Source organism: Lutjanus erythropterus, chromosome 2 (assembly GCF_056507025.1).
Source record: "Lutjanus erythropterus isolate fLutEry1 chromosome 2, fLutEry1.hap2, whole genome shotgun sequence".
NCBI classification, from domain to species: Eukaryota; Metazoa; Chordata; class Actinopteri; order Lutjaniformes; family Lutjanidae; genus Lutjanus; species Lutjanus erythropterus.
Genome location: NC_139318.1, coordinates 4712816 through 4726592, shown reverse-complemented (window position 1 = coordinate 4726592; position 13777 = coordinate 4712816). Strand labels below are relative to the sequence as shown.

Below are 13777 nucleotides of genomic sequence, written 5' to 3'. Positions count from 1 at the left end.
TCATCTTAGTGTAACCCTAATGTTTGGTTGGGGTCCTGCAGACCACCGGCCCTCTTGAAACACTCAGAGAAAGTCTTAACATTGTTTTATCTATCTTGTTATTTCATGACTTTTCCTATTGACTTTTTATTAAGGTCATAAATTATTTGAAGGATGCAGCTGTTAATATTTTTACTCAAACAGCAGTGAGGTCTATGAGATGTCAAACAATGAGGAAGTAGACTGGCTTCAGTGTCAACGTAACACAAGACCTAATTAAATATTCTTTAAGGAATTACTGATTTCAGTATATTACTGCTAAATAAATATGTGTGACCATTATGCACTATAGTGTATGTATAGTGCATTATTCAGTTAATAATTACAGTAATTGTTCTATGTTTTGTTGCAAATAAATACCATGTGCCTAACTTTAATCTGTTAATGTATTTGTCTGAGGTTTCTCAATACATTTTTAAACCATTTGTTCATGTTATTGAATACATGCTTATTTGCATGAACATCCCTCCTTCTCATATTTTCATAAATTAACTGTTTCATTAGTATCACTTTTTTAGGAGACCATCAGATCTTCATGGAGGATCAATTCACCTGCATATGCAAAGCTCTGTGTTTCATTCAGGTACACAGCAGGTAAGCCCTCATGAAGATCAACATAAATATTTGAAAGGTTTTTGCAATAAATGCTTTTGTGTCAAACTATTGTCATTTGCATGAGAAATTAATGCTTCCAAAATAAAATTCAGTGTAAAAACAGTTTTCTGACAAGTCAGCAATCAATCATTCATTCATTCACTCTCTCACTTAAAAAAAACAAAAAACAAAAAAACAGTGTAAGGTTCTGTTGAAGTCTGATATACAAGATATCAAATCAGAGTTGTTCTAAAAATTTAAAGTTTTCAAAGCAGTCTCTACAGAAGATGTCATGTTTAGTTTGTATCTGAACTGGATAATGTAACTTCTATTTATGCTGATCTTTATCAACAAATGAAACTGTTTGTCTTCACTATTGTGTTATTTTTGTCATACAGGGAGCAGCAGAGAACAGTGCATGAGAACCTGTAAGCGCACAGCATGAGGATCTACACTTGTGAACCACATGTGTTTTTATCTCAAAGAAATCCTTCACTCAGCTGCCCTACATATGGACTTACAGAAGTGACTGTCCTCAGACAGTGCATGTCAACTTTTCCTCACAAGAGAATATGCAGACAAAAAGACACTACTGTGAAGGTGTTCTAGTGAGCTGCATTTTATGCTGATTTCAGCATTTCTGGTATACAAACTGTTTAATGTTAAAATGTTTTAAGGATGTATATACATGCAGTACTCTGAAGGCGTTCTAAGCTGCATTTATAAGATGAGTTCAGACTGAATACTGGATACAGATGTACTCAAATGTTCCAACTACTGTTCAACTCATTGTCACTGACAGTGTAAGGCAGTATTTTTTTTGCCGTTGTAATGTATTTAAGTTTAAATATGTACGTTTATGCTTTATTTAAATGTCTGTCACTAATACACAACACAAATAATTGTGTATTAAAACATTTAAAAGATAGGAATTAGTCTGACTTAATATTTAGTATATGAATTCAGTGAATATAAATTATTGGTATTTATGACTTAATTGTGTCATGTAGTTAAATACTGACATTTTTGACAACACTTTAACTTTCCTGTTTACTGTAGATTGTACTGATTTTTTTTTTACATACAGTCAAATACATTTTACAGAGTTTACTGAACGGAAAATGGAAAATGTTGGAAAATGTTGCCTCAATTTTTTCAGTTGTATCTAAGCAACAGTTTTTATAGTGTAAGACTTAAAGCATTCAAAGGAAAATAAATGGTTAGACTTAATAATATTTAGTACATTAATGCAATGAATACAAATGATTGTTTTTTATGGTTGGAAAAAAGTGGTTGGAAAATGTTGACTCAATTTTTTTGAGCTGCATGATGAAACAGTTTTCACAGTGAAGGTGTCAGCTGTCCTATTTTGTTTTTTGAAGAAATGAGCAGTATGTTCACCTGATGAAACCGTAAGAGAAAAAGCTATGCCTGTCTGATTATCTGTGGCTCATGCTGAAACTAAGTGCCTAACTAAACTAAGCATCCATACGCCATACGCTTGACTGAACTGATGCATCCAGTGCAGAAGCCCTTATGAAATGCAGGGCCACTTAAACAATGTGTTCACTGTAGTTTTGGAATTAATTTTTCTACCACTTGTTCTGTTTCTCTTGCTCTGTGTCTCTGTTTATTTTCTTTTCTGTATGGTGTGATGTTTGTCCATCTCTCCCTCTCTTAGATTGAGGAGGAATTCTGACGGATCAAACTGAAGCCACCACAGTCCACATTCCTGGGGAAGCTGGACCAATACACGCCAAAGCTGTTGAGTCTGTACAGGAAGAAGGGAGGCGCTGTGGGGCAGAAACTCGATGACACCTTTGACATGTTGATTGAGGCACGTATAATGTTGCAGTTAGTCTTTTGTAGTAGCATTCTGATGCATGTACTTAGCATAATCTCATGATTCATATTTTTGTAGGACAACATCACTGAGCAACAGTTCATCATGGTCTACAAGGTAAAAAGAATATACCTCTGCTGATTGTATTCAAACCCCTGCCTGTATGAGACAATAATGTGCAATCCAGGATTGCTGATGGCTTAGTAGAACCATTTATATGTGTTTCTACTGAAGTATTCATCAAATCTTCAGGTTCTAAACTAGAAATAAACAATTATTATTTTTGTAAAAGTAATAAAAACAATCCAGTGAGATGTACTATATAACAGCTGGAGATAAGCACCATTTTAAATGTATGTATTCACTTTACAAGACAGGTTTTTTCTAGTCATTTTAGATGCAGATTTTCAACATGTATCAACACCGTTTATGCTTTCATATAATGCTTTTGTGTAACCCAAATGTTGGGACCAGTTAATGCTTGGATTGGTATTAAAAAGGTATTAAAAAGCTAAATTCAGTTTGCTGATTCCTGCAGATACCCAGATTTTTGATGATGATGATGCTGCTACTGTTGAAGAGGCCCTTACTACATTTGTCCTCAATACCTTTGTGGTCAGCAAAGCCAAGGATGAAGGTCTCGACAAGCAAACAGGAACGGGGGAGCAGAGGTCTTCTTTACATTTTAACAAATATTAATACCTGATTTTTGACTCGTGAGTGTTGTTCAGAGTATCGCCGTGTTGACAGGTGGAGTCAAGGGATGTCTGTGTCCATTTACCTGTGTTTTAATTTGTAATCTCCACAGCGGATTGTCAGGATTTTTTGTGAGCATAGACAATAAACCCTGTCAATTTTGGTGAATTTATGACTTTTCCTTTAGCACCACCATCAAACACAATTTTGTCTTGTACACAATAGCTCAAAATCTGTGGTGCAGATATTGAACCCTGTTGATTTTTATTATTTGATTACCACAATGTCAGCTTTATTCAAAAGGTATCATAAAGTGTAATAACTTGATTGCTATTATATTTTACTGAAAAATATTGCACGTGATCTACTTAAAAAAAACTAAGGCAACTTTTTGCAAATTATTATGTGGGTCAAGCAAGACTTATCTTTGTTTGAACTACTTATTTTTTGCATGTAAGAAATGCATTTTCCAGGTAAAGTCAGTACAGTGAAATCAAAATATAAAAACCAACATTTGATGACAGGTAGCACTACCTGTACTTTATAGCCACCATGATGTCTTAACATACTTATTTATACCTTAAATCTCTATTCAAAGAAACACATAGAAATATGATTGAATTTTTATTTGATTTTTATTGATTGAATTAGATGTGGGGGAAAACCCCCAAAAAGAGAAAAAAGAAAAGAATAGGGGATGTGGAGTCATGGGGTGGGGTGGGGTGGGGTGGGGTGGTTTGGGTTCTTAGATGTTGTGGGAGAAACCTGAGCACCAGGAGAAAACCCACGAAAAGGGAAAATCCCTAGAAATCTTTTTTAATTTTTATTTGATGTTTATTGACCGAATTAGATGTTGTGGGGGAAACGTGAGCACCAGGAGAAAACCCACGAAAAGGGAAAAAAGAAAAAAATAGGGGATGTGGAGTCATGGGGTGGGGTGGGGTGGTTTGGGTTCTTAGATGTTGTGGGAGAAACCTGAGCACCAGGAGAAAACCCACGAAAAGGGAAAATCCCTAGAAATCTTTTTGAATTTGGTTTGGGGTTGGGGGGGTAGGGGTAAGAGAGGATGGGAAGAGGACGGAGTTAGGGTGAAGCAGGAGACGAGGGGGGTGGGGTGGAGGAGGCATCAGAGGAGAGGTGAGAAGAGAGACAAGGTGAAGGAGACAGAGTGGGGATGTCGTCGTCACACTTTTTGTCTTTTTTTCTGAACATCCGGCTCAGAAACTTCCACTTTTTCTTGCGCTTCCCCACCTTCTGCTCCTGTTTTTCAGTTTTTATCTCTGCCTCATCTTTTTCACTGGTCTCCATCTGTGTTGGTTCTGCGTCCAGTGCTTCATCTTTGGTCTGTCCCACCTGCTCCTCTCTAGACTCCTCTGGCATGTCTTTAGGCTCTGGAACCTGAGGTTTGTCTCCCTGGAGAGATTCCACATTGCTGGTACACGGCTGGTCTGTGGTCTCTGTGAGCGTTTCAGAGGCTTCGTCCATTTTCTCCAATTTTTCAGACAGTTCTTTGTTTTCTGCCTCCAACTGGTTTACTTTTGTCTTCAGGCTCTGTTCTTTTTCAGCTAGCTGTTTATTTTCTTCCTCCAGCTGGTTTGTTCTTGTTTGCCAGCTCTGGTTTCTCTCCATAAGCTCCTCTTTGAATTTCTGCTGCAGAGCTTGACACCGCTCCTGACATTCTTGATTCTCCAAGACGAGGTTCAACATATGGTCTTGGGCCGCTTGTTCTTTTTTGGCCATTTCTTTGCTGAAGTGCTCATGTTGAGCTTTGTACTTCTTTTCCCAGTCTTGGTTTTGTGAGACAAGCTTTGTCAGGAGATCTTGGGTGGCCTGTTCTTTTTTGGCCATTTCTTTGCTGAAGTGCTCATGTTGAGCTTTGTACTTCTCTTCCCAGTCTTGGTTTTGTGAGACAAGCTTTGTCAGGAGATCTTGGGTGGCCTGTTCTTTTTTGGCCATTTCTTTGCTGAAGTGCTCATGTTGAGCTTTGTACTTCTCTTCCCAGTCTTGGTTTTGTGAGACCAGTTTTGTCAGGAGACCTTGGGTCACCTGTTCTTTTTCAGCCATCTCGTCATTAAATTTGTCCTCCAGGGTTTTGAATTTATTCTGCCAAACCTCATTTTCAGCAACTGCCTTCTCCAGACTGTTTTGGGACGCCTTCAGCCTCTGTTCCAGAGCCTCAATCTTCTTATTTAGCTGCTGGACATGATTGGCTCTCCTCCGTGACTGGTTGTTACCCACTGGCTCCTTCTGCAGTTTGTGACGGTACTCTAGATCAGAGATTTGGTATCCAAGCAATCTGATCATGTTGTCTTTTGTTGCCATCTCAAGTTTAAACCTTTCCTCCAGAGCCTTATATTTATTTTCCCAGTCTTCGTGGTCCAAGACGACTCCTGCCTGATGGTTTTGGTCAGCCTCCTTAATCTTGTCTATCAACTCTCTAAGTCTCTCCTCCAGAGCTTTCTTGTTTTCCCGCAACTTGTCATTCTCAACAGAAATTTCCAACCGATGACCTTCAGACAAGGTGAGTCTGCGTTTTAGATCATCGTTTTTCTTAATGAGGTGCTGGATATGCCTGCTGCGGGGCTGGGGTGCTTCCTGCTGCTCCATTGGGGTGGTGTCTGAAGTGGGTGTAGTAAAGTCCTGACTGTCAGTGTTAGGAAAGGTCTCCACTCTTGTTTGGTTGGGCCTTGGATTATTCCTACGATCCATCTGTCTGTAATGAGGTGGTTGTAGTAAATGTTTAACTTGAACTTGACTTGAACTTGACTTGTTTAACTCCAACTTGACTTGAACTTGACTTGTTTAACTCCAACTTGACTTGAACTTGACTTGTTTAACTCCAACTTGACTTGTTTAACTCCAACTTGACTTGTTTAACTCCAACTTGACTTTAACCTGACTTGTTTAACTCCAACTTGACTTGAATACGACACACTGTACTTCCGAACGCTTGCTGAGAGTGAATGTTTCTCTCTGGTCCTGAGGTAAACTGATGTGTTCTAGAATGTGACATCACAGATCAAAGCACTTAAAGAGATCAAAGCACGGGAACATTTTTTTTTTTTTTTACTTTTTTTTTCAACTTTATTTAAATTTCAAACTTTATTTAAATTTTCTTTAAAGTAATGTTTTTCAAGTTTAGCACAAAGCCTGATTTAGCCTGATATTGGACTGAATTCACCATATTTACTGTGTGGTCATTCTCTTCTGACCTGTGTTCCTGGTTACAAGTCGCATGAACAGGGAATCTGACAAATTATTATCATTTCACCATTTCCCTGTTGATCTGCAACTTAAAACACACTTGATAGTGAAAATCTGAAAAGACATCATGCTATATTTCAAGTCAAAACAGCACATTTGATAATCCATTAGATACCACAGGTAATGTTAGCATTCAGCCACTTCCTAGCTAAAGAATTATGCACAAATAAGAATATTGCACACATTAAGACAAAAGATACAAATAAGATAGGAATAGTACAGTACAGTACAAGTTAAGAATAAGTTAAAGAATCTACATGTTAGTAAAAAAAATGATGCATGAATTAATAAAAAGTTATCAAATATATAAATATGTAAATATTCACTTTCTTCCAGTGGTGAACCAGACACACCAAAAACGCAGCAAAATGGAAGATTTTGCTGGAATAAGCGTCAGGCAGCAGGTAGCTTGTGACAAGTGTTTGTAGTGTGTAGTTGCCACATACAAAAAACCTAGTACAGGACAGAAAGCACCACACAATGACAGCAGAATAACTAATGCTTTTCTGCAATTTTCTGTACTTAAACTTGTATTAAAAATAGATAATTACCATTTACTCTGTTACTATTGTTTGGATAAGTTATAATTAAGTTTGTGTTTGATAATAAGAACTGTAATAATCTATATGAATCATTCTGACTTTCTTTTTTATTATTCTTGTTTCAGCACCACACACACAGTTGCATGTAGCATATATCTCCAGTTATATTACTTTTGTCTAACACAGCTCTGTCTGCTGTGCTGCACTGCTAGAAGTAGCTTAGAAGAAGAAGAAGATTCAAATGTCTGAAAAAATTTTTCTAAGAGATTTGGGGACGAGTGTAATTTCAGTCTCCAAAATAACAGCCCTTTGCATATCCTCTGCTATGCAATGAAGAAGGCAGCGCTATCAAATTAGCCACCTAGCAGCAGTGTCTCAACAGCTTCATCTTGAGCAAGATATCACTGTCCTTCAGGAAGGCCTACGGGGATTATTTTTGGTCCCTCCCACTGTAAATCAAAATGTGATCGGTTAATTCACCTGTCCTCACGGAGGCTGTAGCCTTTTCTTGCGGTAATGAAGTCCTAACCAATGAGTGAGCCAGAGCTAACGTTTCTCTACCTAGATACAGCAAGAAAAAAATCTGATTGGGTAATTCTACTTTGCTGCTTTCAGGACACTAACCCTTCCCTTTCTGAGCAAATCTGACAGAAAATTAGGTTGAAATTTGAATTACAAGAGAATAGCCTAATAATTAAATGAAATAAATCAAATATAATATATTTAAATACAACATTTAAAATATTGATATCTCAAGGGTTAGAAGGCCCTCAGGGTTCCTCTTTGCTTTCTTCTGCTAGATTTCTGCATATATGCATCTCCATTTCTCTACATAGTGACGCAGTGCTAGAGGCTCTAAGGAGAGCAATACTCTCTGTTTCATGGTCTGGACAGTGGTGTCTTTTTTGTGGTCTCTCACAAACGTGAACAGCACACATGTGGTGAATGGAATAAACTCTGTCCTCATCTGTTCTAACATAGGCTGCACATGTTAGCATGCCTGGCTAACTAACACTAGCTTACTAGCTGCAGTAACTTTACCTCCAGACAAACTTGTTAGGTCCCACTGCATCTGCATTTGTTCTGTGGGGGTTTGAGGAGGAGGATGTGGGCTGATGTAGAATCAAAGTGGGTTGACTATGATGCATCTCACTCACTCTCATCTCACTTGCTGTTTCGGCCCAGGTTATCTTAGCTCTTATTGCAACTGTCTTTTCTGTGACAGCAGTCTGGCTGGTCTGGCTGAGTGACCCGTCTCAAGGTCCACTGCACTAATGGAGTCCCTGCGTTTCCTTTTCCCACATTAATGAGAGTATTTCTGTCATCTCTCATGTAGATATACCTGCTGTACTTCACCATCTGACCAGTGTTTGCTGAGATGTAAGCCAGCTTTAGCCTGTCTTTTAGCATAACCGTTTTAACGTAACATTATGTTCACAGCTGTTTACATTTACACTTTCACAGGGTTCTTATTTTAAAACGTCTCAGATGGAAACATTAAAATGTCAGCTGAAGATGGACTCTTTGGACTTAGCATTAGCTAAGTTAGCATTAGCATTAGCTAAGTTAGCATTAGCATTAGCTAATGCTAACTTTTACATTTACTGCTAGCATTTACCCTGTTCCAGAGTGATGGGGGCATCAGAGTAAGAAGAGAAGTGGATGAAGTGATGCTCCCATCATGCCTAGTGTCTACTGTACAAGCCTGTGGGGGCAGTGTTATGATCTGGGGTTGCTTCAGTTGCTCAGGTTGAGGTTCAGAAACGTTATGTGTCCAAAAAATGAGGTCAGCTCACTACCTGAATATACTGAATGAACAGGTTTTTACATCAATGGATTTTTTCTTCCCTGATGACACAGACATGTTCCAAGATGACAATGTCAGGATTCATCAGGCTCAAATAGAGAAAGAGAGGTTCAGGGAGCAGGAGACATCATTTTCACACATGGATTGTCCACCACAGAGTCCAGACCTGAACCCCACTGAGAATCTTTGGGATGTGCTGGAGAAGACTTTACACAGCGTCCGACTCTCCCATCATCAATACAAGATCTTAGTGAAAAATGAATGCAACTCTGGACAGAAATAAATGTTGTGACACTGCATAAGCTTATAGAAATGATGCCATGGTGAATGCATGTTGTAATCAAAGCTAAAGGTGGTCCAACAAAATATTAGAGTGTGTGAGTGTGAGTGTATATAAATCAAGAAATACATTTTTTCTTTTTTCTCAAATTTCTGGTGTTTTCTACTTGGCCGGGCTTAATGTACAAGTTGAAAATAGGTATAAAAACAGGTGGATGGAAACTGAATCTCAAAATCATACATTGACTTACTCACTCAGTGACTCACTGACATTTAACAAACAACACCTGTGACTTTAAATTTAATTAAAACAAGAAGAGGTGACGGTCAAATGCACTTAAACTTATACTCTAAAAACAATGTCATGTATAATAATATCATCTCATTCTAAACAACATCTTGTAAAAATTAAAATCTTCACACAGTTTATTATTAGTTTTAACTTATGTAATGCATTATTAAGTGATATGTGTTCCTATATGTTGGTCATAAAAGTATCCAACCAGCTTTGCCCCACAGATGAGACAGTGAGCAGAGATGTTACTAAAAATCCATTGAAATGAGCAGGTGACTGAGAAAAAGATGCAACATTCTGCCTGTGGGATTTTGAGATTACAGTCGTAGTCTCAGAGATGAGAAGATTCATTCACAATCCTACCCAGATGGTCTATGGAACACTGTTATATGAAGCAGTTAAGCAGCCACACAAACACCATGAAAGGTCATCCAGCTGTTTAACACATGCTAACACCTCAGCTCGGGTCGAGAAGTGTCCAGCAGATAATGAGGAGGTGAAGTGAAATAAAGGGATACGACAGGATGTGAGCCTACCTTCTGCTCGTCCGGGTGGGGAGGCAGTAAGAAAGGCAGAAACAAGTTAGAGGAGAAGCTGAAAAGACACAACGAAAACACCTCAAACTCATATTAAAAATGTAACACTATATTTCATATAAAAAAATAAAATAAAGACAAAGCTGTTCTGAGCTGATGTAAAATTCTTTTGTAAAGATTTTATTATTACTAATAAATCATTGTGTAGAAAATTAAACTCAAGTTATCCTTTAATTTATACTTTCTATATTGTTTGTGCTTGAAATCTAACAAAATGCATTAAAAGATGATCAGGTGAGTCACAAACCTGAACACATATACAACAGTAAAATAGTTTAAAACAAAAAAAAGTTAAACAATGAAACAAATTGATTGCAAAACTAAGAATAAAGCTTAAGAATTTCCCTTTAACTTCAGTCAGCAGGTTAAAGAACTGTGTCTTTTGTGGGCCTCAGTGCACGGTTTTATCATTTATTCATATATCATGTATTCACCAGGTGTCCCATGTAGCTAACATCTCTCAGTTTCATCACATTGGACCAATAGTCCAAATGCTTATATGATAATCAAGGTGGTTGGGAGGAGTTTATCCATCTAACTTTATTAGCATTAGCTTGCTAGTTACAATTTCTTAGCTACTGCAAGGGATTATGCAGTGTAGGTTCAGCAGTACAAAGTATGAAGCATAAAGTAAATGATCAGCAGTACCTGCGCTGGTATTTCATTTCTAAGACAAAGCATAGCTGTAGCTATAGGCGGCTGGCTGAAAAGGCTGGAAGTTAAGTGGCCTTCACATGATAAGAAATTTAACCCGGACTCATTGTTAAGTAGAGCGCAGAAAGGCAAAGCACAGAACTATAATCGCTACGTCCTGTCTACTTGGTACACAAACACCTAAGCTAATTTTAGCACTGGATTTAGCTAAGTTCATAAGATTAAATCTCATAGCCTGACCTGACCATGCATTAGGTTTACTCATGATATTGTGGTCTTTTTTTAATTATGTGATATGAAGTTTGGGGAACCCTGAAACACTTTTCTTCGGTCATGTCTGAAAGGGAACCCTTGATTTGCGAAACTATTGTGAGATTCATGTATGTTCTTCCTCAGTATGACATCGCACAAATGTAAAAAAGGTCACTCTTTGGAGACCATCAGTCTGCTTCTCCTCTGCTGGTGTCACTTCCACACACCTGTGGTCTCTTCTGCCTGCGTCGTCACATACAGCTGTTATCTCATTGGTCGTGCTTTGAAAGGTCAGCGGCAAACAAGGTAAAAGTTAAAAAAAATTCAATTTTGAGCACAGCAGCAGATCTGAGCCGTGCACCATGCTAAGGGTAGTGGTGCTGCTTAGTCAGGCCTCACTGTTCTGTCCATAGGAAACCAATGGGACTCAGTCACTCAAAGCTCGGTCATTATCATGGTATCAAGTGTTAAGGCTCATATATGTTACATATGCAAATAGATACATCCATGACTGCCCACATACATCCATGCATTCTTAACACTGGCATAAGAAGCAATACGTGCACTAGAGGGCACCGCTTAGAGTCAGAAGTTTCTGACAACAGCAAACATGGCGAAACAGGAGGAGGTTATAATAATGAACATCTTGAGAAAGAAGCAAAAGCGAAGGCAGTGTTGTAGATGGCAGTGGTCTGTGTTGTCATTAAACACATCACGACATGTTAACTTCTCTGTTGTGTCTCATCTGAACTACAGACTCTTTTACAGCCAACGTCATCAAAAAGTGTGTGTGCATTTCAGTAAAGGAAGTACCAGTCCTCCCAGTCATCCACATGAGTTATCAAGCTGCAAACACTAAAATCAACAAAATGTCTATAATCCACTCGTCAACTCAAGTTGTAAAGGACAACAGGATCATGACCATTTCAACAGAAATGGGCGGTGTCTATGACAGCAAGCTATTAAAGGGTGGACCTGACTGAGGATGTGATCAAAACTCCTTGTGTTTGCAGCGCCTATTGATAAGCTGTTGCGTTCGCCACACTTCAGTTGCCAATTGTTAAACTGCACGCACAGCTTCCACATTGTTAACAAACTGTAAAAGGCTGTATTGGCTAAACTGCTACACTGTCCCCAGGACTATTGGAGGAACTGCTCCACATATCCATATGTTTTCAGAAAACATGCACAAATACAGACAAAATGAACACAGAGTGCGAACAGAATGCTCCGTCCATATTTGTATCTAGCTTTAAGCTAAGACTGAAAAATAAGAGTTTAAAATCTAAAATAAAATGAGCTAAAAGCAACTGTCTGATCCTCCGGGGCAAAGATCAATGTTTCAGAGCTTCCAGTTTAGCCAACAGTTATTCAGATTTTGGAGATCTGACCCAAGACTTCCATTTCTGGGTGCCCGTCATTGTCTATAGTCCAAATACCAGCTTGAGACAGAAGAGAGGATGGCAGAAGACATTTGGCTAATCTCTATAAACAAACACCTGCACATGAATGTAGAGATTTTTTTAAAAGAGCTGAAAAAAGCTAAACTGTTTTCAGACCATAGCCAATGGGGTCTGAGATTGCATTTCAGCTAATGTGTTCCCCTCTTTTGGTGTCCACATGGACTGTTCACCTGCACCACAGAGAAAAATGGTCGACACGTCTCCACTTCCTCCAGATGGACAAAAAAATAAGCCAAAATATCCTGGATATGAGCGCTGCCATGCTATGCTGGTGAGCCAGCAGTGATCAGAGTTGGACACGCGGTATTCAGTTCCTGTCCATACACCTTAGCAGCCTGATCACAAGCAGAGCTCAGCTGCCAATCATGATGTGAAACCCTGTTTTAAAGGATCAAAGAACTAATTCCAACCTAACCGATCATAAAAATGGACAATTGAACAAACACCAGCATGATAAGAAGTACCCCAGATGATAAAAATCATCTTTGGCAAAAAGACTTTTGCTGTGTACTTTGACTTTTAGTTTAGCCTATCTTCCATTTACTAACATGAAGGGGGTGGGGTTTATTGCTGCAGCCAGCCATCAAGGACTGTTTGGCTTAACATTCAGGGAGGTGTCATGTCTCTATCTTATACAGTCAATTGCTAAAGCCAAAATATAGGATTTGAAAAACAAGGGACAGTTGACACCAAAATAGCATGAGCAGTTTCACGTAGGAACTATTTTATTTCGACCGCACTATACCAGCCAACAGTATTACCAGGCAGAAGGACGTGTGCATCTACTCATGGATGAGTAGATGACTACTGAGGATGGCATCCTCATTAGCTGAGATTTAACCTCTTCATGTAGGAACAACTGTCTTTCTGCAGTAGAATATACCTGAATTACTTTAGAATCTACCAGAACTTCAGAAAGTAGTTTTTACAAGAAACTGCTCACAAACAGGTGCCTGGATTATCCTGAGTAACTGGGTCATGATTTTTGGAAAGTGACACTGGTTTTGAATTTTTCAAAGGTATTTTGCTGGTTCCTTGAGCACCACAAAGCTGAGTGCCATCTGGTTCCACTATACTGGAGAGAAGGCAGACATCTCTACAGCCGATATCTCCAAAACTCTGCAACTCACACCAAAAGTATCCAGATGAATAAACTACACTACAGGTCAAAACTATGTATTTTTGGATTTTGTTTTAATGCGTTCAGCCCACGGACTGGAAGTTAAGGGAAACTTATAAAACTTTATTTCTTTCTTATAATCAGATTTTTGACTCATCTGATGGTTTTCACCACCTCTTGTCAGTTGTCACATGTCTTTGTGGAACATAATGCAATTTCTCAATGGCTGCTTACGTGTTTGGAAAGGTTGGAGCTCCTGGTATCCACATTGTACCTGCAATTGAACAAAAAACAATGGACTTAAGTGATTTTTCTTGAGAACACACACTGCTA

The 13777-nt window shown here is 38.5% G+C and overlaps 1 protein-coding gene across 1 annotated transcript in view; it reads right to left on the bottom strand.

Moving 5' to 3' along the window:
- LOC146331061 (copine-9-like) overlaps nt 1-13777 on the bottom strand; it is a 295949-nt gene that overhangs the window by 168595 nt on the left and 113577 nt on the right. The window contains exons 5-6 of the mRNA XM_084726649.1: nt 13679-13718; nt 10137-10139 (exon numbers count right to left, since the gene is read on the bottom strand). Of these exons, the coding sequence (XP_084582775.1) occupies nt 10137-10139; nt 13679-13718 (43 nt within the window). The remainder of the gene's footprint in view (nt 1-10136; nt 10140-13678; nt 13719-13777) is intronic.